The 23,749-nt window shown below is 42.1% G+C and overlaps 1 protein-coding gene across 1 annotated transcript in view; it reads right to left on the bottom strand.

Moving 5' to 3' along the window:
• Positions 1-3,125, bottom strand: part of ASTN1 (astrotactin 1) — a 587,016-nt gene extending 583,891 nt beyond the window's left edge. The window contains exon 1 of the mRNA XM_029617649.1: positions 2,858-3,125. Coding sequence (XP_029473509.1) covers positions 2,858-3,125 — 268 coding nt within the window. The remainder of the gene's footprint in view (positions 1-2,857) is intronic.
• Positions 3,126-23,749: the final 20,624 nt, after the last annotated feature.

Raw genomic sequence — 23,749 nt, 5'->3', positions numbered from 1 at the left:
ATTGGGAAAAATGTAAACATCTCAGGGCCAATATTAAAATCTATCCGGCTATGTAAGTTAGCTGGATAAGACTTACCCAGGATATTCAGCGGAATGACAATACATTTATCCAGTTAACTTTGGACCTGCTATGGACCACATCTAACTTATCTGGTTAACTTAACCAGATATGATTTAATATTTCTACCTATCTAGCTAAGGCCTGGATTTATCAAAATGAAATAAGTATTGAATGTGATGTTTATGCTAATACACAGTTTATTGTGATAACATTTTCAGATGTTGCAATAAGTTCCAGACCTGATGTGTTTCCTGCATACAATTGCTGGAGAGAGAGAGAGAGAAGCCTAGACATAATGTCCTCTCCCTAGATAGGTATTTGTATCCCTATGGGAGGCCCACCTAGTAACTCGAGGTGAGGTTTAGGTATTAGTGTAGGGGGTTAGGGGCCACTTTGACATTCAACGTGAGATGTAGAACAGAACAGTGGTCTGTTGTGAAGATTTGATGACCTTCGGAGTGAGGAAACTCACTCCAAGATGATATTTGTGCAAGGTTCTCTCAACCTAGCTTGATGTTGTGTCCAGTGGCCTGTCTGTTGTTCACCTCCTTCTGGCATAAATTAATTTGGGTGAATCACCCATTTGTGTAACAGATATTAATGCCTCCATGTCATTTGTTGAAACTATAGTCAACATGCAAGCTCCAATTTAAGTATCATAACTGTTTCTCTTTTAAAAGATGGGATAGGTTGAGTTCTGGGTGAAAAAGCAAAAAACTGAATTTCCCTATAATGCTATGGTCAATCAGAATCCAAGTGCATCATTAATATTATATTATACGTGAAATGCATTTGTTGGATCTCTGCATAGTTGTTACAAAAAGGACTGCTCTTGCACTTCTCAGGATGGTTTGTTTTTTTCGTTTTGGTCAGCCCTAGGTCTGCATTAATGTTTTTGCAAATTAATAACATGTCCCTGAGTTATTGTACCTTAGCACAAGTCCTGCCTGTGCATGGTTCCCAATTAACATGGGAGAAGTCTATAGACTAACAGAATTGCAGTATGTGTGTGCTAGCTTAGGAAGACCAGATAGCTCTGTGTCATAAGGGACAGCCTGTGAAAGTCCTGGATTTCATTCCATTGAACCTATGGACTTGCACTCCTGATTTTCTTAGCACAATTAGAACTTTAAATCTGTAGATATAATGGGATAAAACCAGGACTGCCCAACCTATTACTTATTTCCTGGAGCCATCTAGCCATCTTACATTATCTGCACAGTCCCTGTTTTTTTTGTTCTTGTTCCAAATTAACATTGGCCTGTAGACTCTGCGCAGCCTTAACAAGCCATTCTAAACATCCACTCCACATGGTCAGTGTTAAATCCATAGACAGGAATACCTTCCCCTGCTCTGAAGAGGGTTCTCATATCACATGATCTGAGTGATCACCGTCTGATATCACAGTTTTGATTTAAACAACAAAAAAAAATTATTTTGTCTTTGACTGTAACTGCATTGTCTCTAACCCAAGAATCCCCCAACACTAAGCTAGAATGCAGAAGAACCACTGCTCCCCCTTTTCAGAGAACAGAAACTCTGCAAAGACTTCAAGGAATATTTTAATGGGCAGTCGTCAGGCTATAGGCCCCAATAAAAGAAGAGCTAAGTTTAAATAATTGCCAGTTCTTTGTACTTCATCTGCTCTTCTAAAATTTGAGCAAAGATCATACTGTAGCAGATAAAACTTAAGTCCATCATTCTGTGCTGGAAAAGGAATCTATATTCCTATTCCAAGACCTAGAATTAAATAAATGAAGATATGACCAACTGACAGAATATGATGCTGAGAAAGATACTGGACCTGATTTACTAAGGGTTTCCTGTTTCCCTAGCATACAATGGAAAAAGCACTTGATAGATCAAGCTGAATATGCATTTCATACTCAAACATAAAAATGATTCTGCCTTAATTTTAAGAATCCTTTCATAGCAGATATGCAGTATTCAGTGCATGGAGATGGTGAGAGAGACCCCTCTCTATTACATGAGCATTTCGGTATGACAAGGAGAAAGAGAGAAAAATGCTGGTCGGGCCTGCACAGGCTGATGCAGGTTACTATGGCAACGTGGTCTTGGGGCTTTCTGCACTTGGTCTCTGCATGGAGGAGCTTATTCTATAGCACAGAGATTCATGTGGCCAATATGCTTTCTGATAAAAAAGAAAAAAATCATAATAAAACCCTGGCAATTGTCAGCTTTTTTTTCATTTGCTACTGAAAGATAAGGAGAAATGGATATCAGCATGTGCAATTCTATATCTACACAGCCCACACTTCTCATTGTTTATACCCATTGTGTATATTAAGCATCAATTTGCAATATACCTGCATATATTGTAGGTTAAACATGATACACTACATATAAACCAGCAATTAATACCCTCGCTGGATTACATGTGGATTACATTAAAATTTCTTTATCCAGGAGATTCAACAGAATTTAAACAATGTGCATGTACAAATAGGGTACTAATGTGAAGATGGGTATTATTGCAGTCTCACTATATACCATTTATAGGAATATGTTCTACATACACATCCCTTCAGATGCCATTCTCTTGCTGATATGGTTATGGAAGGAGCATCAGGAAAACTACTGTGCAAGATTCTTAGAGCTCAGAAGGCAATCTGCAGTCATAACCTTCTCAGTTTCCTCCTGGGATACAGCCTCTCTCCATCCTTAATTGCTGGTGTTGATTATTTAACACGACGGAGGTGGATGAGAGAGGGATCTGGGTGGGTTGTGTACATAAATATTAACCGGAATACAGCAAAACGGAAGCAAGGGACTCACCCAAGACAAAGAAGGGCAGCTCGGTGTTCTCCAAGTCATCCACCACTGCAATCTCCCCTGGAAAATCATTCCTGACAGAGAAGAGCAGCTTGGGCTCCGAGACGGAGGGGCTGTGCATGATGCTCAGGTCGTTTTCTCGCAGGAAAGGGAGTGCCGACACGGTGATGCTTTTCATCTTGCACTCCAGGTCTTTGGAGTGATCGCCTTCCAGAGAGGCAGCCAAGATCCAACAGGAAAAGAAGATGCTGAGAGCCCTGGTGAAAGCCATCTTAAGCCAGTCTTCCTGCCTTTCTCTTCCTCTCCTTCCTGCAGTGCAAAGATACTTGGAACACAGGCTTAGCCAACCACTGCAGGTTCCTGGACCGCTGGCAGCAATGGAGCCCACTTAACAAGGGCAGCTCTGATTTCTTTGTCTGAAGGCTGCAGGCATCAGAATTAAGACGAAGAAGGAAGGCAGGGGACAGGGCAGCACAGAGCGTGTGTTCATTCAGGATCAGAATAGCCCCCGCTGGCTAGCACTACTGCTGCTGCTGCTCTGTCTGCTTCCAGCACTGTGCATCCCCCCCCCCCCACCCCCCACACAGCCCAGACACTTCAAGTCCCTGAATTCATTTTTTTACCCTTCAGTTAGCATATCAGTGCAAAGCAACATAATCAGGATATTCCACCAGAAACAGGGCAGGTCAAACTTAAAAAAGAGAAGGAACAGTTTCTGCTTGTTTTCGCTTCTATCATTTTTTTTCTTTCCTTTGCAGCTGAAATGCCCTACAAACTTGCTCTGCTGCCACTCTGGCGGGATCAGTATGATTTGGGCTCATATTTTTATAATCCCATGTCAAATAAATACACGTATGAAACAGGTGAGTATTAGGGTAAAGGTGATGTCGGTAGAAACACATCGTGCATCATAGTACAGTTCTGTTTCATAATTCAAGTAGATGGAAAGATCCTTTTAGTTTATCATTAGCTTCTGCAAATAAATCTGCTGCAGTTACTAAACTAATAAAATTCTTAATGGAAATAAGTTAAACCCACAAACTCTCACACAAAAGGTATTCTGAGTAATATTGTCCACCTTTGATTTCTGGAATATACCTTATTGTCCTAGCTTAAAACAGTATCGGCTTTAGGCTTATAAAAAAAATTAATACTTGTCACTAGACGCCATAAAAATGAAAAAAAAATTATACAAATAGGTGAACATTCTTTATTCATATTGGGGCAGATTTTCAAAAGGTTATGCGCACCGGGCCTATAGCCCCAGGACGCGTGTAAGTCCCAGGGCTTGCAAAAAGGGGCAGTCCAGGGGCGGGGCCAGAGGCTTCCGACACAGCAGCCATTTGCTGCTGTGTTGAGGATCGCGTGCCAGCAGGCTGCCACTGCGCGCAACCTGCGCCTGCCTCCAGGCAGGCACAAAACATTTGACAAGAATTTTGGGGGGGTTAGAGTAGGGCTGGGGGGGGAGATTAGGGGAAGGGGTGGGAAGATTAGGTTACGGGGGAGGGAACAGGGGAAGCCCGTGGACATCAGCACGCACAAGGGGCACTAGTGTGCACCCCCTTGCGCGCGCCAACTCCTGATTTTATAACTTGCTCGCGCCTGCGCGCGCAAGTTATAAAATCGGGTGTACATGTGTGCGCACCAGGTAGCGTGCACACACGTACACCCGCGCGCTGGTTTGAAAATCTACCCCCATTATGATTCCTTCAAATGTGGAAAATTAAGAGGAGTAACTTTCAAACAACTCCACTTGGCCCCATATTCACGCGTGTATGATTGCATGTAGATCTACGCACAGGATTTAAAATACTAGAATATCAGGTAAGGACAGATTATAAAATGTGTGTATGTCTATGCATAACGTAAGCACATATACCGGCAATGCATTGAATTCCTGCCTATTTTAAAAACATATGTGCATATATTTTACGAGTGAAAAAAATTGTGAGTTGCTTGCATAAAATCCTGTTTACACTTGGTATACTTTAAAACAGGTGTGCGTAATTGAAATCACCAGTTTGCGAAAACCTCCACCAGTTCACCCAGTCCTTCACCAGATCACTGATACCCTCCTAGTTCTTCACGCTAAAGTCCCCCCAGTTCACCCAGTCCTCCCAGCAAACCAATAGTAAACAATAGACAAGTCTGATATCAATTGCACAATATAATTAGCAGGTGTAAAATTATATGAATAAGTTGCCAAATGTATGCTCGTAAGTCTCTTATAAAATAGCAGCATGTGCATATGATTTTTGGCCCCACCTCAGTACACTCCAGACCACCCTTTTTTTTCATGCCTAAATGTGCACGAAAGACTGAAAATATGTACTTTGCATGTTTATATAATATTGTCTACAAGAGTACAAGCTGTGTATATGCTAATTTTATGCACATAAATGTTTTCAAAATTTGCTGATTCAGGTTACAAGAAAAGACATTGATTGTGAATTAATGTACACTACGGTAACAAATCAAAATTGAAGTTTGCCTTAGCACCATTCTACAGCTTCACTGACAAACTTTGTCATGTATCAGGTAGTTATGTGGGGAAGATTTTGATCACACAACCAACACATGCTCTACAGTGTAAATCCTGTTATCACAACATTTTTGTTTTTAAATATGTGCATGTTACATGCTTTAGACAGTTTATATTGAGGCTGTGCATGTTTACCAAATGAATGAACTAGACAGAGACCTGATCGAGTACATCCAAAAGTTGGGGAAGAAGGGAGAAGTGTTCCTCATTGGAGATTTGAATCTGACAGATGTGGATTGGAGCATCCCTTCTGTGGAATCTACAAAACATAGAGAGACAGTTGATGCCCTTTGAGGTGCTCTGCTCAAACAAATCATAATGGAACACACAAGGGAGGATATGATCCTCGATCTAGCGTTCACTATTGGGGATAATGTCTCTGATGTTCAGGTAGAGGCTCACCTGAGCAGTAGTGATCATCAGACGGTATGGTTCAATATCGCAAATAGGATACAGAAAAGTCACACAAAGTCCTGAGTTTTGAATTTCAAGAATACAGACTTTGTCAAAATGGAGATGTACCTGAAGGAAGAACTGGAAGACTAAGAGAAAATGGGTGAAGTGGAACAGTGGGCCAAATTAAAAGGAGCTATTACAAAGGCAACAAATCTGTATGTTAGGAAAGTAAAAAAAATGGTAAGAAGAAAAAGAAACTGATCTGGTTTTCTAAGGAGGTGGCTGAAAAAATTAAGGCAGAAAGAACAGCATTCGAGAAATATAAAGGATCTCAAATAAAAGGAACACAAGGAAGAATATCTATTAAAAATGAGGGAGATGAAGAAAGAAATCAGAAAAGCAAAAAGTCAAGCAGAAGAAAGAATTGCCAAAGAGGTAAATAGAGGAGACAAAACATTGTTCAGCTATATCAGAGAAAGAAGGGAGGCCCGAAGTGGTATAGTGAAATTGAAAGATGACAAGCAGCACTGTGTGGCGAGAGATAAAGAAATCGTAGAAACATTAAACAAACACTTCACTTCGGTGTTCACTAAAGAAGACCCTGGAGAAGGACCATTGTTGGTTGACAAGACTTTGACAGTCTGGCAAACTGATAAATATGGACGTGACGTATGGCGCGGCAGATACTACCATAAGCTTGCTGAGCAGACTGGATGAACCATTTGCTCCTTTTCTGCCATCGTTTCTGTTTCTGTGAAGTAAACCTCCTGTACTCTTTCAAATAGGAACCACTAGCTGAGCTCCACTCCTTGCTATGCGCAGAGAGGAAGCAGAAGAAATGCATAATATAGCAACTCTAAAATAGGATTACCACAGATTTATTTGGAAAGAATATTAGTATGGTAGCATAGTAACATAGTAAATGATGAGAGAAAAAGATACAAATAGTCCATCAGGTCTGGCCAGCAAGGTTTTTTAGGGTTAGTTATAACTGCTGCTTTGTGCAGGTTATCACTATGCTTTCTGTTTAGGGATTGTAAGTGCATGTTACTCCAACAATTTGGGCCAGCATTACGTGTGCCTGGCCTATTTTAAAAAGGCCCAGCAACACGTGTAAAGCCCTGGGACGCGTGTAAGTCCCAGGGCTTTACAAAAGGGGCGATCCAGGGGCAGGGAGTGGGCAGGGCCAGAGACCTCCGACAGAGTGGCCATTGCCGCTGTGTCAGAGGATCGCGTGCCGGCAGGCTTCCGGTGTGCACAACTTGCGCCTGCCCGGAGGCAGGCACAAAAGTTAAGATAAACATTTTGGGGGAGTTAGAGTAGGGCTGGGGGGGAGAAGGTTAGGGGAAGGGGTGGGAAAGTTAGATTAGGGGGAAGAGAACGGAGGAAGGCAGCGCAGCTCGGCGCACGCAAGGTGCACAATTTTGCACCTCCTTGCGCTCGCTGACCCCCGATTTTATAACATGCACGTGCCGGCCATCCATTGCTCTTACCATGTGACAGGGGCCGACCAATGGCACCGGTAGCCCCTGTGACATAGTAAGAGCAAAGGGCTATCGGCACCATTTTGATTACTGGCAGCCAATAGCCCAAGTGCAAGAAATCACTCCTGGACCCCCGCTGGACCACCAGGCAAGTCTTGGGGGGGTCAGGAGGGTGGGGGGTTGTAGTTAATTAAATTTAAAGGGTTGGGATGGGGTTTTTTTTTTGTTTTTCCAACTTTACTGGAAAACGAATACTGAATGCAACTAATGGACGAATCGGGTTTCCCCCTATGAAAACGGATGCAATGGATTTGGGTCCCAGCACAACGAATACTAAATAGCAACGTATCGTTTCCTTCTGCACATCCCTTTTACCCGACTACTTTTTAGCCAGATAAGATATCTGGCTAACATTTAGTCGGATAAGTAGCCAAATATTAATTTAGCTGGACAATTTCTGAGATATCTGGCTAAATGACTCTGTATGGACCTATTATGATACCACATTTATTTATTTATTTGTTTATTTAAGCATTTTATATACCTTCATTCCAGTAAAGATCACAACAGTTCACAATATAAATACATTCATAGATCAAGGACACTGGTCTACTTGAGGAGACATAATTTATTTATTTTAAATAAAGGGCAACTGATTTTTATGTTCATTTTATTGACTTCTCAACAGAAACGCATGTGATGACTGGATTTATCCTCTAGAGCAGGTGTTGGTTGGGTGATCAAAGTCTTCCCCATGTAGCTACCTGATACATGACAAAGATTGTCAGTGGGGTTGTACAACGGTACTAAGCCAAACTTCACTTTTGGCGTGCATTAATTCATAGTCCATGCCTTTTTTTTAACCTGAATCAGCATACATTATTTCTCCCACATTTGAAGCTATCAAAGTATAAATAAAATAAGGTTTACCTATTTTTATATTTTTGTTTCTTTTTTATGGTTTCTAGTGACAGGTATTAATTTCCTGTAGGTCAGACTAGATGTGGATGGGCAGACTAGATAGGCCATCATGTTTCTATGTAACCAACAAAATTCAGTTATATAGCCATAAAATATATTTGTCTCTGTCTTCTAATTTTACAGACATGTATTTATTATATCTGTAGAGATCCTGTCATATCCTTATCAAGGACATTACAAAATATTCTAGATGTGTGGGAAGAAAGCATATTAATTCTGTGGATAAGTAGTTCTCCCTGTGGGAGGGTATAGATGATGTGTTCCTCTGCTATTAATACTCTAACCACCATCTTATGTTGCGGATTTTTCAGTTTCCATCCCAGGGGCAGCATGCCATGGTTTCCCCCGATTTTTTTTTAGTTTAGGTTTTAGTGCCTCCATGGAGCCTCTTATTTTGGATGGGAGATTCTTTCACCCTCCCTAGCCCGTGTATATTTTTATGCTGGTTTATTTGAGTTCTGAGTACTTATCAACTAGAGATTCAATTAACTTATTTTCTTTGCTGCTCTAACATCAAGTGGAGAGGTTGCTTCACTGAGAAGAAGCCTGAGGATCATCTGTATCTAGAAGAGGGATTATTTACAGCCATCCAAAGATGGAGAAAGGGGAGAATGGAGTTGAGAAGGACCCCTTATAGACCCATAAAAATCTATTGGAGATTTTTAGACAAGAGGGGTAACAGTAATATCTTCTGATACTAGAAGGGAGGAGAATTATTAGTGCCATTCAGGTAATGTAAGGAGATTATGGAGTGTGAGATGACAACATGGAGAGGTAGGCGATAAAGAACTGTGCATTTGACTAAACATCTAAAATTAGATTTCATCTTTAACATTGCACCTACATTGGAAGGAAAGCACTAAACTTGCTCTATGCCAATGGGATGGGAGAAACAATAGATTAATGACTGAATTAATCGGCTTTACCATTTTAAACATTAAACAAGATCTTAAGAAGTCACAAATTTATTTAAAAGTACTTGCAACATCGATGAATGAACTAAACAGCTGTAAAGACTGTTTTCATCACTTCACAACATAAAAGTAATATTTGAAACCAAGTTAGTATCCAGTGTTGTTTTTACTGCCTAGTGAGTTTAACACTCATTAGTGCTGTTATCATTACTGCTCTGTACAAGAGCTATGAAACTGGTAGATGAAATTTATCATGAACAAGTCAAAGTGATGCATATAGGGAAAAATAACCCTTGCTGTAGTTATACAATGTTAGATTCTATCATAGGAGTGACCATCCAGGAAAGAGATCTAGGCGTCATAGTGGATAATACATTGAAATCATTGGCCCAGTGTGCTGTGGCAATCAAAAAAGCAAACAGAATGTTAGGAATTATTAAGAAGGGAATGGAAAATAAAACAGAAGATGTCATAATGCCTCTATATCACTCCATGGTGAGACCCCACCTTGAATACTGTATGCAGTTCTGGTCACCACATTTCAAAAGATTATAGCTGCACTGGAGAAAGTGCAGAGAAGGGCGACCAAAGTGAAAAGGGGCATGGAATGGTTGCCCTATGAAGAAAGGCTAAAGAAGTTAAGGCTGTTCAGTTTGGAGAAGAGACAACTGAGGGGGATATGATTGAAGACTACAAAATCATGAAAGGACTTGAACAAGTTAATGTAAATCGGTTATTTACTCTCTCAGATAAGAGAAGGACCAGGAGGCACTCCATGAAGTTAGCAAGTAGCTCATTTAAAACAAATCGAAGAAAACTCTTTTTCACTTAGCGCATAGTTAACCTCTCAAATTCATTACCAGAGGATGTGGTTATAGCAGTTAGTGTAACTGAGTTTAAAAAAGGTTGGATAAGTTCCTCGAGATAAAATCCATAATATGCTTTGACGGTAATTAATAAGCAATAGTAGTTTGTGGTCTATCTAATGTTTGGGTACTTGCCAGGTACTTGTGACTTGGATTGGCCACTGTTGGAAACAGGATACTAGGCTTGATGGACCCTTGGTCTGACCCAGTATGGCATATCTTATGTTATGTTCTTATGGGACCTAAGGGCATTGAAAGTTAGCTTTCCCCCATTCAGGGAATCCTGGTTAACAACATATTGGACTTAGCAGGGACGTTTACCATCAGTGACTGTATTTGAGATATAGCCTCTATATCTACTATCCGAGATAAACCATCCTAGTGGTTAAATATCCTCCAAACTAATCTTAGGCAAAGTGAAGCTGGGGGCATGGCATGAGTGTTGTGGGATTAGCTAAATGCAATCATGACTGTCTACAGCATCATACCCACTGATATGATAAGCCTGAGGCTGTGCTATAAGCACATTTTTCCCTAGCCCATCTGAAATCTTCCAAAGATTTAAATTCTATAACAGGGACCAATATCCTACAAAAGCACCGCATCTTTCATCGCTAAATTTTGCCGATTGACTAAAATTTGTAATTTTTGTAAAACTTAAGAAGCTGAACTGTGAGATTGTCCTTCTCGCAATGATGCCCTGAAATGTTGCCTCCTCACTGAGTCCAACCTAAAATCTGCAGTCACTTGAGAAAAGTTTATTGAAGCTAAATACATGTCATAAACCATGAAGGAATTCTAATTGTGACAAAGGAAAAGCACTGTGTTCTCAATGACTGCTGATTAAATTGTCAGCCCCCAAAAATGTGAGAAAAGGAAACTCCATATCATTATAAAAAAATATCACATTTCTGCCAAGTCAATACACTTTTTCTAAAAAGAAAGATTACATCATGCATGTCCGCATGAAGTCCAAGACATCAAAGAATAAAAACTGCATGACCAGTCATGTCTCGTGCATATATTACTCAGTCAGCCAAAGGATCAAAGCATCCACAATACCAGAGCACAGTGATTCTCAATAGAAAATTATGTTAAATGGCAGTGTATGCTGGATCCACTCTCACCAAGAGACATACTGAGTACTCTGGTCTTGATGTTGTCTAAAGCTTGATGTTGTCTAAAGCTACATTTACCAATTATTCAGTGTCAGCCTTGCAGGACTTGCATTATGAATGTCTTAAATATCACTGCTGCTACATGTCATAAGTGAAACCACTATAAACATAAAGCATGAAGAAATACAGAAACATGGCAGCGAAAAAAGCCCATTCAGCCTATCTAACCTGAAACATACATAGAAACATAGAAATGTCGGCAGAAAAACACCAATCGGCCCATCCAGTCTGCCCAGCAAGCTCCCACTCTTATTTCCCCATACTTATCTGTTTCACCAACCACCAAGTTCAGGCCCTTGTTGGTAACTGTTGATTCAAATTTCCTTCCATCCCCTTGCCATTGATGCAGAGAGTAATGTTGGAGTTGCATCAAAGATGAGCATAAGGCTTAATGGTTAAGGGTAATAACCGCCGCATCAAGCACGTTACCCCGATGCTTGTTTACCCAGACTGCACAGATCAATGCCTTGTTGAATGTTGTCTGAATGTAAATCCTCTTTTCCACATTTATCCCTGCTGTTTAAGTAGAGAGCAATGTTGTATATGCATTCAAAGTGCTGTATCAGGCTTAATTGGTTTAGGGTAGTAACAGCCTTAATAAGCAAGCTACCCCCATGCTTATTTGTTTACCCAGATTGTGAAGTTCAGTCCTTGTTGGTTGTTATCTGAATGCAAATCCTCTTTTCCGCATTTCCCTTTGCCGTTGAAGCAGAGAGCAATGTTGGAGTTGCATTCAAAGTGATGTATCAGGCTTAATTGGTTTGGGGTAGTAACCACCGTAATAAGAAAGCTACCCCCATGCTTATTTGTTTACCCAGATTGTGAAGTTCAGTCCTTGTTGGTTGTTGTCTGAATGCAAATCCTCTTTTCCACATTTCCCCCTGCTGTTGAAGCAGAGAGCAATGCTGTATATGTATTCAAAGTGATGTATCAGGCTTAATTTGTTTAGGGTAGTAACCGCCGTAATAAGCAAGCTACCCCCACGCTTATTTGTTTATCCAGATTGTGAAGTTCAGTTCTTGTTGGTTGTTATCTGAATGCAAATCCTCTTTTCCACATTTCCCTTTGCCGTTGAAGCAGAGAGCAATGTTGGAGTTGCATTAACTGTGCGAAGGCTTATTGAGTAAGGGTAGTAATCACCAGGTAGTAGCCTTCATTCCAGCAAGTCACCCCCATGGCTCTTCTCTTCATTCCCATCCTCTAGCCTTTATGGATCCACAGTGTTTATCCCATGCCCTTTCGAAATCCTTCAGTTTTAGTCTTCACCACTTCCTCTGGAAGGGCATTCCAGGCATCCATCACCCTCTTCGTGAAGAAATATCCATACCAACTGCTCAGCTGTTCAATCCCTGCCACTCCCTTAGAGATCTCATGTGCTTGTCCCATGCTTTCAATGAATTCAGCTATTGTCCTCGTATCTATCCCTTCCACTGCATATGACTCTGTTTTTTTGTGACTGAGATGAGGTGGTCTGCTAGCTGGGAAAATACCTTGTACCTGTTGGGTTGAAGGTTTTTCTGATTTTGGTAGAGGCTAGGATCCATGATTGAAGAGGCTCCTTGAGAGCTAAAAAAAAGATGGTGCTTAATCCTGCTGGATACTGAAATGCCTACAGCAAGTGGTGGAAGATTTGATTGCTGTGCCAAGGACCTGCCCCACCCCGCCCTACTGTGCCCACTCTCACCGCACTCATTAACTTGTAATGTGGCCCCCGCACAAAACAGTTTGCTCACTCCTACCTTTGCCCATATCACTTTCATCCCATGACATATCATTCCAGAGGTTTCTTTCTGTTGCAAGAGACCTGCCTTCTGTGCATTGATATTTTGGAGGTATTTGAATGTCTCTATCAAATCTCCCCTATACCGCCTTTCTTCTTTGGTATACATGTTTAGATTTTGAAGTCTGTCTCTATATGCTTTATAACAAAGACCAATGACAATTTTAGTTGCCACCTCTGGAAAGGCTTTATCCTGTTTATATCCTTTGGAAGATGCGGTCTCCAGAATTGTTCAGAGTATTCCAAATGAAGTCTCATGAGGTGTTAGGATCGTGGACCCTTGGGCCGGCTGAGAGAGCAGGTGTAGTGAAGTGGAACCCCACAGTGGGCATCGCAGCCGGGAGGCAGCACTGAGGAGAGACTTCGAAGAGGGCTTCACCACTGGAAGCCCAAGGTCCCCCCAGGAGGAGCCCGTAGGGACCCAGGCCTCTTGGTCTTAGGTGGATCCTATACGACCAAGGATCAGAAGAGCAGCCTGCCGAGGTATCCGAAGATGAGATGGCTCCCAGGAGGTCAGGAGAGACTTCACCCTTGGAAGCCCGCAGTCCCCCCGGGAGGAGCCCATGAGGACCCGAGCACTTGGGCTTAGGAGAAACCTCCGGGCGGGTGAAGAAGAAGAAGTACCTGCGGCAGTGGAGAGAGACGAAGCTGAAGTCCAGAACAAGCCAAGTTCGGGAGCCAGAAGTCATATGTCGGATGCCAAAACCAGGGACAGAAGCTGAAGCCGGAGTCGAAGAACGAAGCAAGGTCAGGAGCCAGGAATCAGATGTCGGATGCCAAAACCAGGGACGGAAGCTGAAGTTGGATTCGACGAACAAAGCAAGGTCAGGAGGAACGGCCGGAGGGGAGTTCCCACGGTCGGGGCGGGCCACGTGGTGAATGGGGATACCGGGGCATGGCCCGGGATCGCAACATGAGGGACCTAATCAGGGCAATATCATATCTTTTTTCCTGCTGGCCATTCCTCTCCCTATGCATCCAAGCATCTTTCTAGCTTTTTCTTATCCACCTGTTTTGCCACCTCAGATCACACTCTTGCTTTGTGCATATAAGAATTTCACCCTCTACATTGTACTGCTTCCTTGGGGAAATTGCAGTGTATGAATCCATATTTCTTAGCATTAAATCTTAGCTGCCAAGATCTAGCCCATTCTTCTAGCTTCACTAGATCCTATCTCATGTTTTTCATACTTCCTGGGCATCTACCCTGTTGCAGATTTTGGTATCATCTACAAAAAGACAAACCTTTTCCAACAGTCCTTCCACAATATATATCACTTGTGAAAATGTTGAAAAGAAATGGTCCAAGGACCAAGCCCTGGGAACACCACTAGTCATGTCCATCTCCTCGGTGTGAACTCCATTTTCCGCTGTCCTTTGTTGCCTCCCACTCAACCAGTTTCTAATTCAGTCAGTCACTTTAGAGAAGTTTTTTCCAAACTTTTTCAAGCCCAAGGCACACCTACATTCAAAAATTTTGTATGGCACACCAAAATCCACGGGGCAGTCAGTTCGAACAAGGAACGAACTCATGAAAGCCCAACCAGTATCTCTTCTAAATTTTAAAACAAAGGGAGAGAGGGGTAGGGAAAAACATGAACTTATCAGAATGGGCCAGTTCCTTCTATGTATAAGTGCAGGAGAATGAAGAATTTGGTGTGATTTAGGCAGCTGGCTTGGTTAGTTACCTTTGCTGTTTTTGGCTGCTGAGATCTCCTCTACTGTGCTGCTCCTAAAATTCAGAATGAGTAAGGTCCTTCATTTTCAGTTTTAATTTCATTTTTCCAGGGACTTGCTATTATGACGAATAAAAATGGGAGAAAATCAGTGGAAAAAATTAGTCATCTTTTTCTCACTGATTTGTCCCATTTTTATTATAATAAATACTGAGAAATTCCTCTGGGAAAAATCAAATAAATACTGAAAATGAAGATCCCTAAGAATGGGTTACATCCAGTGGTCTGTACACACTTTCACTGTCTCATATAGCCTGGGGATGATACAGAGGCTGGCAGGACTCAAAGGACAAAGCTGAGGAGGGGTACAAAGAGGGAACTGGCTTCCTATGCCTTGCAGACTGCCCATTAATTACCACACCCCAAGGGTCATGTTATAGCTAGGAAGAAGATGCATGCTTGACAACAACTTGTTATCAGAAAGGAAATTGTACCCAGCCCCAAATCATTAGGAGGGTGCGGGAAATAAATACTTTAAAATAAATTTTAAAAACTATATTTATTTATAAAAATTTCTTGTCCGTCATATTACCAATTTCTGTTCATGGTGGATAACAATAAAAAAGCAAATTATAACAACAAAAACATTCACATTACCATAAAATACACATTAATCATAAAGTGCATCATTAAAAAAATATTCCTTCAAAGCTTTTCTAAAACACTTAGGGCTAGATTTTCTAACGGCGCAGGCCTCTTTGAATCGCGCGGTACCGGGGGGGCGGGAAGGCAAAGCGAGGGGCGGGCCTGCGAAAGCCAGCAGCGATTGCACCATCGCGGTGCTATCACTGTCGGCTTTTGCACCCAATAGCGCCACCGTGAAAGGTGGTGTTATTGGGCATGCTACTGGCGGCGATAAGGAGTCTTACCTTTCGCCATCAGTGAACTTGTCGCGGAGTCTGCCCAGGTGCCGCCCTGACTCCTCCCCTTCCGGTGCGCACTCCGCCCTGACTCAGCCCCGATCTAGGTATTGCATGTGATCCCTTTAGAAAATGTTCCCCTTAGTCTGACATCTGACATAAACCAAGAGGGAGAGCATTCCATAACAGAGGAGCTATTTCCAAGAAGGCCTATTTTCTAGTTGTTGCCAATCTAACAAACTTTGGGTCTGGTAAGGGTAGCAACAGCTGATTCTCTGAACACAATGAACATTGCAGTCAATATATTGAAAATAATTATTTAAATACTAGGGACAAGTTCAATAAATAACACAATGTACAATTTCTTCAGCCCTACTAGTGTTATTATGAGATCACAAAGAACTCCTCACAAACAAACAGCCGCATGCATTCATCAATAACTGTAATGCATGCATATGAATTTTTGGCAAACCTATAAACATTGCGTTGCAGTAGTCTATCAATGCATCAATGTTTTAAAATCATGGCATTCCAATGTTTTAAAATCATGGCATTCCAAAATAAAACGTAACCAGTGCGATAAACATAGTTTAAAAAACTCTTTACGCACTACCAGCTACAACTGAGGCAAAAAGTTAAAAGAACCATCAAAATAAATGTTTAAGAGCCACCGTTGGTGATTCTTGCTGCTGGTCTGGACCTGAGCATCAGGCAATGGTGACTTTTCCATGGCACACCTGATCAGGTTTGAAAACACACTGGTTAGGAAACATGGATCTATCTTATCCTTTAAGATAATAAAATGTGTTTTATATCTATCTGATATGTAGTCTAGAGAGAATCATTTTGCCTCGAGTACAAAAAGGTTAGACAAATGAAAATTAATTACTTGAAGGATCTAATATAATATTATTAAGTTCCCCTTGAACTTTACTTATTCAAAGCTCATAAAATTCAACTGTTAGGAGTTCATCAACTTCATCTCACGCTTGTACTCAACAAATTTGCCATAAACTTTCCAAAAGAAGTGAGGACTTACCAAGTTCCAAATGCCTTGCTGGAATAAGATCCATCAGTGACACTGATCAGAATGAAAGTATGCTATGTTCCATTTGCACTGAGGCTAAAACGTGATGCATGGATTGAATGCAAAATTTCACAAAGTGATTTAGAATCTATTGCATTCCAAAAGTAGACAACATCTGCCTTGTTTCAATGGAGAAACCAGATGGAGACATACATATCTGTGGCAGCTATGAAGTTATTATCAATAAAACTCTTAAGGCACATTCCTATTCCACATCATCATAAAGCAGCTTTAGGTGACAGTCCAAGGAGTAGCATTTTTGCCAAAGTAGATTTGGTTCAAACTTACCTACATCACAAGCCAACAAAGAATCAGTTGATCCACAAATGCTCATCATGCATTAAGTGTTTAATACCTACAGTTCAAAGTAGCAACTCTACCAGAAATGTTTTAAGATTTTTTTATCATGCTTCTAGCCAGACTGAAAGAAATTCTACCATACTTTAATGATATCTTATCACTAGATCAATAAAGGGTTTCGTTGAGATCATGCAAGAGCTGCTACACTACATAACTGGAGCTGGTTTACTCCCTAAAGATAGTCTTTAGCATACTCTACATACCTTTAATACATATGTGCATTAATCTGCATTAATGTTAATGTGGCGTTAACATGGACTTATGCATGAAAAATATTAATGAACTGTTGCATGCAGATTTATGTTAAACAGCCTATTAGTATTTAAATAGGGTAACACAAATCACATTGAGCATCTTGATTTGTGTTAACTGACTAGTATTGCAAAAACTTAACTTTACCTCTATGATAGTTTCTTAAACAAGATTGCTGAACCTCCCTACTGCCTTCTAGATAAGATAGGGCTATAGAAGCCAACAAATTGCCTTTCATGCAGTTAAGGAACTATTACCATCTGAGAAAGTAGTGACACACTATGATGAGAATAAGCAGCTGATCCTCACTTGTGACACTTTACCAAATAGTTTAGATATTGCACTGAGTCACAAGATACCAGATGGCAACAAGTCACTAGTCTCCTGGAGAAGGAGTCATACTCATAATGCAATGGCAACCAGTGACATGCGGTAACATTCACAATAGGGGATTCAGTAAATGCATCCCATGATATAATCATCTTCTCTTCTCTTCACCATCACCCTCAAACATAATCATTCCCTCCTTCCCTTCCTTCCACTCCACCCCAGGACCTGGCATAGTCACATTATCTACTTCCCTGCTATCTCCCCCACCTTTCTGGCATTGTCAGGGCTTGGTTCTGGTGAAGGGTAACCCTCAGGACAGGAGTAGCTCTGGCTTAGGGATAGGATAGGGAATATGTGTGAAAAAATGTAAGCAAGCATTTAAGTCAGTGAGCATATATGTGAAGGAGCCTGTGTGTGAGTCAGTGAGCCTGTGTAAGGGAGCATATATGTGGACATGAGAATCAGGGAATATGTGTGAAAGTATGTAAGCAAGCATTTAAGTCAGTGAGCATATGTGTGAAGGAGCCTGTGTGTGAGTTAGTGAGCCTGTGTAAGGGAGCATATATGTGGACATGAGAATCAGGGAATATGTATGAAAGTATGTAAGCAAGCATTTAAGTCAGTGAGCATATGTGTGAAGGAGCCTGTGTGTGAGTCAGTGAGCATGTGTAAGGGAGCATGTGTGTTAGAGAGATTGTGTGTGAGGCAATGAGCCTGTGTGTGAGCGTGAGTTAGTGATCCTATGTGTCAGGAAGTGTACATGAGTCAGTGAGCATGTGAGAGTTTGCGCTTGTGAATCAGCATATGAGAGTGTGTTTGTGTGAGAATGAAAATGTGTATTAGAGTGTGTATATGAGAGAAAGAAGAAAGTTTGTGTATACCCCCATCCTGAACTATGACAATCTCAGAGTGACTGAAATGAATAGGTTTCAGGTATGGAAAAAGGGGGATTTTTTAATCTTTAACTTAATTATTGAGTGGTGTTTGAGGTATCTGCTGTTTTAAAATATTTTATTTGTGTTTGAGAAATTTAAAAAATATCTATGTGTTTTTAATTTTTAGATGTTCTGTTCATCAGTTATTAAATATTTATTCTTTTTGTTAGTGTTATGGACTCTGCCCGCGGGTTCCCCCGCGAGCAGGCACCTTACCCCATGTTGCTTGCTGCTGCCCAATGCGGCTGGATGCCGCCGAAGTCGGACCCTCCTTGAGGCCGGAGCCGCGGACTTGTCTTCCTCACGCGGCCCGGAGGCCACCCACCTTGTGCTGCTTTGCCATGGCCGGAGCCATGGACTTCTCTGCCTTCAGCGCGGCATGGAGCCGCCGACATTTACCATCGCGGCAAGAGGCCGCTGCCTCTTATATCCGGTCCATCTTTGCGGCTGGAGGCCGCAAGCCCCGAGCTGGCTTGGCGGCTGGAGCCGCCCTTGGGGTCTCCTATAGTGGCTGGAGCCGCTGCCGTCGTTGGGGCCTGCCTCCTATGCCCAGCCCTGCTTCTGCGAGCTGATGTCGGTGCAGGGCCACTGTCCACGGTCCTGCACAGTTCCTGCTTCTTCCTCCTAGGGGCGCGGCCATGCCTTTCTTCCAGATTTAAAGGGCCCACGGCCAGATATGCCCTGGGCTCCACCTTCTGACTGTTTCTTGTGCTAGCTCTATAAAGGGCTGTTCCTGCATTTCCTCGTTGCCTTGGATCGGAGTTACTTCATTCCTGGAGTGCCTTCGAGCGCTCCGACAGGTCCTTGTCTTCTTCATGGATCGTCTCGTCTCATCTCGGTTGCCTGAGGTCCCTGTCCAGGTGTCCTGGTGTCTCGTCGTTTGATGTCCCGCTTCCTGATGTTCCAGGTCCCTTGGTGTTCTTCGTCTGTGCTCTGGAGCCTTCTGTTCTGCCGGCCATGGATCTCCGGGTGACACTTCTCCGTCTTGGGGGTTGCCGGCAGTGGATTTGTGTCCTGTGCTCCTGAGCTGTCCTGTCCTGCCAGGCTTTGTGGTGCTTTGGATGACATTGGCTTCGTCGTCGAAGGCCCGCCTCGACTGGATCCTCTCCTGTGCTTGTCCCGCTCTCCACATGGTCCTTGACCAGCCTCCTCAAGCTGTGTAGGGCGCGCAGTGGGACAGGGTGATCCGCGACCAGCCCATATGGGTCCGCCCGTGAAGGTGGGCTGTGTAGGGCGCCCTGAGAGACAGTGCCAATGTCTACCTTCCAGCTTCTTGTCTCGTCAGGACTTTGTCAAGTTCTTCGTCTCGTCTGTGATGCCGTCGCATCAGCCTTGATGTCATGTCTTCGCATCAGCCTTGGTGTCATGTCTTCGCCTTCTCATAGTCATGTCTTCATGTCAAGGCCTCCGTCTGCCCTCATCCTCAGGCTGGCCTGCTGCTCCATGCCATTCCTAAGTGGCAGGTCCGAAAGGGCTCGGAATGGTCTGAGGACCGTTCAACTACCAACATCATCTTGTTGGCTCTGGGAGCTTGCAGGCCCGGCAGAGGGTAAGACCTGTTCTGCCTTGCTGGGACATGCCGCCAACCCTCGGTTCGGTTATGGACTTGTCTGGGGTCGAGCTGAGGCCCAAGGGCACATTAAATACCCGTGTCACACACCAGTTAGTATGCATTTACTTTTATGATTGTTTTATATTTCTTGATTTTATTGTTTGATGTTTTCTGAGGAATGGTTATGTTTCTGGTATTCCATTGTTGCATTGCATACAGAGGCGCAAATATTCAGTAGGCCGTTTAGTGGACAAGTTAGCCATCTAAAGTTAGCTGGAGAGCTTGTACTCTATATTCAGTGGGATAAATGTCTTGCTAAATATACTTGTTTAAAGTTATCTGGCCAAATTAGCCATTTAAATGGATAACGTTTCAGTTATATGTCTATATAGCTTTTGAATATCTACTCCAGAATCTAGCTTGTTGCACTTTCCAGTTCAGTTTTTGTCAGCATGCTATTTATACGTTATGGTCTCATTATTCTGTATTTGGTAAGAGTCTTTCTATATTATGCATGTGTGATCAAGATGATGTATTCTGCTAACATGAAGTTTCTGTGTAGGGATCTATAGCAGCCTCGCTTTTTTTTTGTTTTCCTTATAGGAGGTGTATTGGTGTTTTAGGGCCTGGTGTAATATTTGCAGTAATGCCTTTTCATAGACAAGATTGTTTCAGTGCTGGCTGTTAGTGCTGCTTTGGTATGGGAGGTCTACAATATTATAATTGTAATTTAATTGAATCATGACTTTCTGAGGACTTAGTTCACACTCAATGCACAGTATAACAGGCCTAATGCCATACAGGCTCTAAGTGTCATCTTTTTGTAGGGTTTTCAGGTTGGCACATAGCAATACATGAAAACACAATATAATTTTGTAAGTGATATTTTTATCCTTTTTCATGTAAAATCTGTTACCCTAAATGAATAATTTTTAATTGTGTGTGAGGAGGGTGGGTCCAAAGGGATGTAAGACTGTAAGGTTTGTCTACGGCCCTTAATACTTTTGCACAAGCTCTGGCTGCACTGGTTCCAACTGGGAGAGCAGGATTCCATGTGAAGCTTTGCTGCTTTGGGTCAGTGGCTCTTCTCAGACTGGGCCATGGCTTAATATTTTCCTTTTCTTTTAAGCTCCAGAGGAAGAGCATGATCATTTTTGGTCCCACCTGGAGTAAGTGAGTAGTGCCTGGAGAACCATAAAAGCAGCAGCCTCTGTACAGCACTCAGTCAATGAGAATGTGCTAGAGGGTTGGCAGTAGGGTGGGTGGAATAGAGAGGTGGAGGCCAGTTTTAGTCACAGACAGGCAGAGGGTGAGCCAGGAGGAAGTGCCTGTGCAGGGTTGGGGAGGCTTCTGTCTGAGTTGACTAGGCTGAACTCTAGGAGCAGCTGGCTAAGGAGACATTGAGCCTCCTGGGGAATGAGGGTGCCGAGAAAGGGTGGGAATTGGAGAAGGTGGGGGGGAGGGCTGCAGCAGGCTGGAGAAAAGTTGGCAGCAAGCAAGAACTGTACATAACGATACGGCAGTGCTGGAGTAGGAGCACTCACTGTATGCACAAGAACAATAGCACAATGGCAGAAGTTGTGTGACGAGTGACAGAGAGAGTGGATGTAGCTTTGTCTCAGAGAGAAAGACACCCACACACATCATCTCTCTGACACAAAGTGTATTTATGTGTGTGTGTCTTTGTATCTGAGAAAGAGCATGTAAGTGTGCCAGGCAACCAAGTAAGGTTGTCTCATTACTTGGTAACTGGTTCAAGAGCTGATTGGTTGCAAGAGACTTTAACACCAAATCAGAAATCCAGAGATATATACAACAATATGGGAGATGTTACCAAACTTATGTGAGGCCCAACTGATTGCATGGAATGAAGGGGGATTGTAGCTCAGTATGCTCACTCCAGTCTTGGGTGTGCTCTACTACTTAGTTAATTAGAGAAAAATGTGAAATTTATGTTGTAGATTTTTTGGCTTAGTTTTGCCAGGTTCCAGGTCACATGATGTAACTCACAAGGGGTCAATTTGACATGATTTTGGGAGCTGTTGAGGCAAGTGCCACAGGAAAAGCACAAGAAGGAGTTGATAGGCTGATTTTGAGGAAAAAAAACTCCAGGCTGATATTTTCCTGCAATCCGCCCCTGTCTCCTATGTTTAAAAATAATCTATACCAAATCATTAATCCAAAGATTTAGTTTCCGTGAATTCATTATAATTTTGGTCATTTTTATTAATTATAATAATGGTCAAGAAAGCACCAGCTTGAGGCAACTGCAGTACAACAAGTGGTATGCAAGCTTCTTGCTCATCCATATGGGCAGTATTGACCAGCTGCGAACCCTGCAATTCCAACGCTAATGATTATTGCAGAGTTCTATTAATGCATGTCAGGCCTAATTTACAGTATCCCCCATGAATCTATCCTCCACCTCTACCAAAACATCTCAGCCATAACCTGCACATCTCCTGCTCTGTCCTGGATCTTCATGGAGCCCTTTTTAGTGTCCCTTAGTCATTCATGCTCTGTGCTTGTCTTGTGCCTCTGATGATTTAAAGAGTTCCAATCATTTATCCAATACCTCACATCAATATCACACAGTAAGCCACACTTTTGTAAAGCTGCAAAATCCTTCCATTAGCAACACTGTGCAACTCCTTTTCTACTATGGCAGTATTTCAGTCATAGAGCCATGGTAGATCTGAGCACTGTATAATGATTTCCTCTGCTGAGTACGCTTCTGCTCAATCTGCCCTGGCTTTTTCCTTCCTGTCCCCTAACTTTAAAAGTGCAAGACTCCTATGGGTATGGGTAACCACTACAGTATGACAAAAAAACAGTGGAATTGCCGTGGGGGGGCCATACCCATTACTATGTGTGCCAGTTACCAGAGCTGTATTTCTTAGTGTACTTCTGTGCTTGTCTCCTCTATATATATTCCAAAGTAAGTAACTATAAGAGAGAACATAAGACTTGCCATACTGGGTCAGACCAAGGGTCTGTCAAGCCCACTATCCTGTTTGTAACAGTGGCCAAGCCAAATCACAAGTACCTGGCAGGATCCCAAGGGGTAGAGAGATTCCAAGCGGCTTCTCCCAAGAATAAGCAGTGGATTTCTGCAACTCTCCCTTAATAATGATTAATGGACTTTGCTTCCAGGAACTTGTCCAAACGTTTTTTAAATGCAGCCACACTAATAGCTTTCACCACATCCTCTGGCAATGAATTCCAGAGTTTAATTATGCAGTGAGTACAAAATATATTTTTTCTTATTAGTTTTAAATGTATTACCCAGTAAGTTCATTGTGTGTCCCCTGGTCTTTGTACTTTTCAAAAGAGTTAACAACTGATTAACATTTACTCATTCCATTCAACTCACTATTTTATAGACAATTTAAAATATCTAAATAAGAGGCCTGTTTACTACAGATTTTATCCCTGAGTCTGTATCCATATCAGATCAGTTAAAATGTCTTTAAAGGTCGACTCAGTTTATATTCTTAAAAAAAATGATTCTAGATGAAAGCTGTCATTGAAATCAGTTTGTATTCCTAAATGAATGCAGGGACAATCAGCAATTTAAATAAGTTAAGATTGTCCTTATGGATAAAATGCCCTCTGACTGTTTGACTCAGAATTGGTTCACAG

The sequence above is a fragment of the Rhinatrema bivittatum genome, chromosome 10 (genome assembly GCF_901001135.1).
Source record: "Rhinatrema bivittatum chromosome 10, aRhiBiv1.1, whole genome shotgun sequence".
Classification (NCBI taxonomy): domain Eukaryota; kingdom Metazoa; phylum Chordata; class Amphibia; order Gymnophiona; family Rhinatrematidae; genus Rhinatrema; species Rhinatrema bivittatum.
Note: the sequence above shows the minus strand (reverse complement) of the source record. Positions and strands in the feature narration are given on the sequence as shown.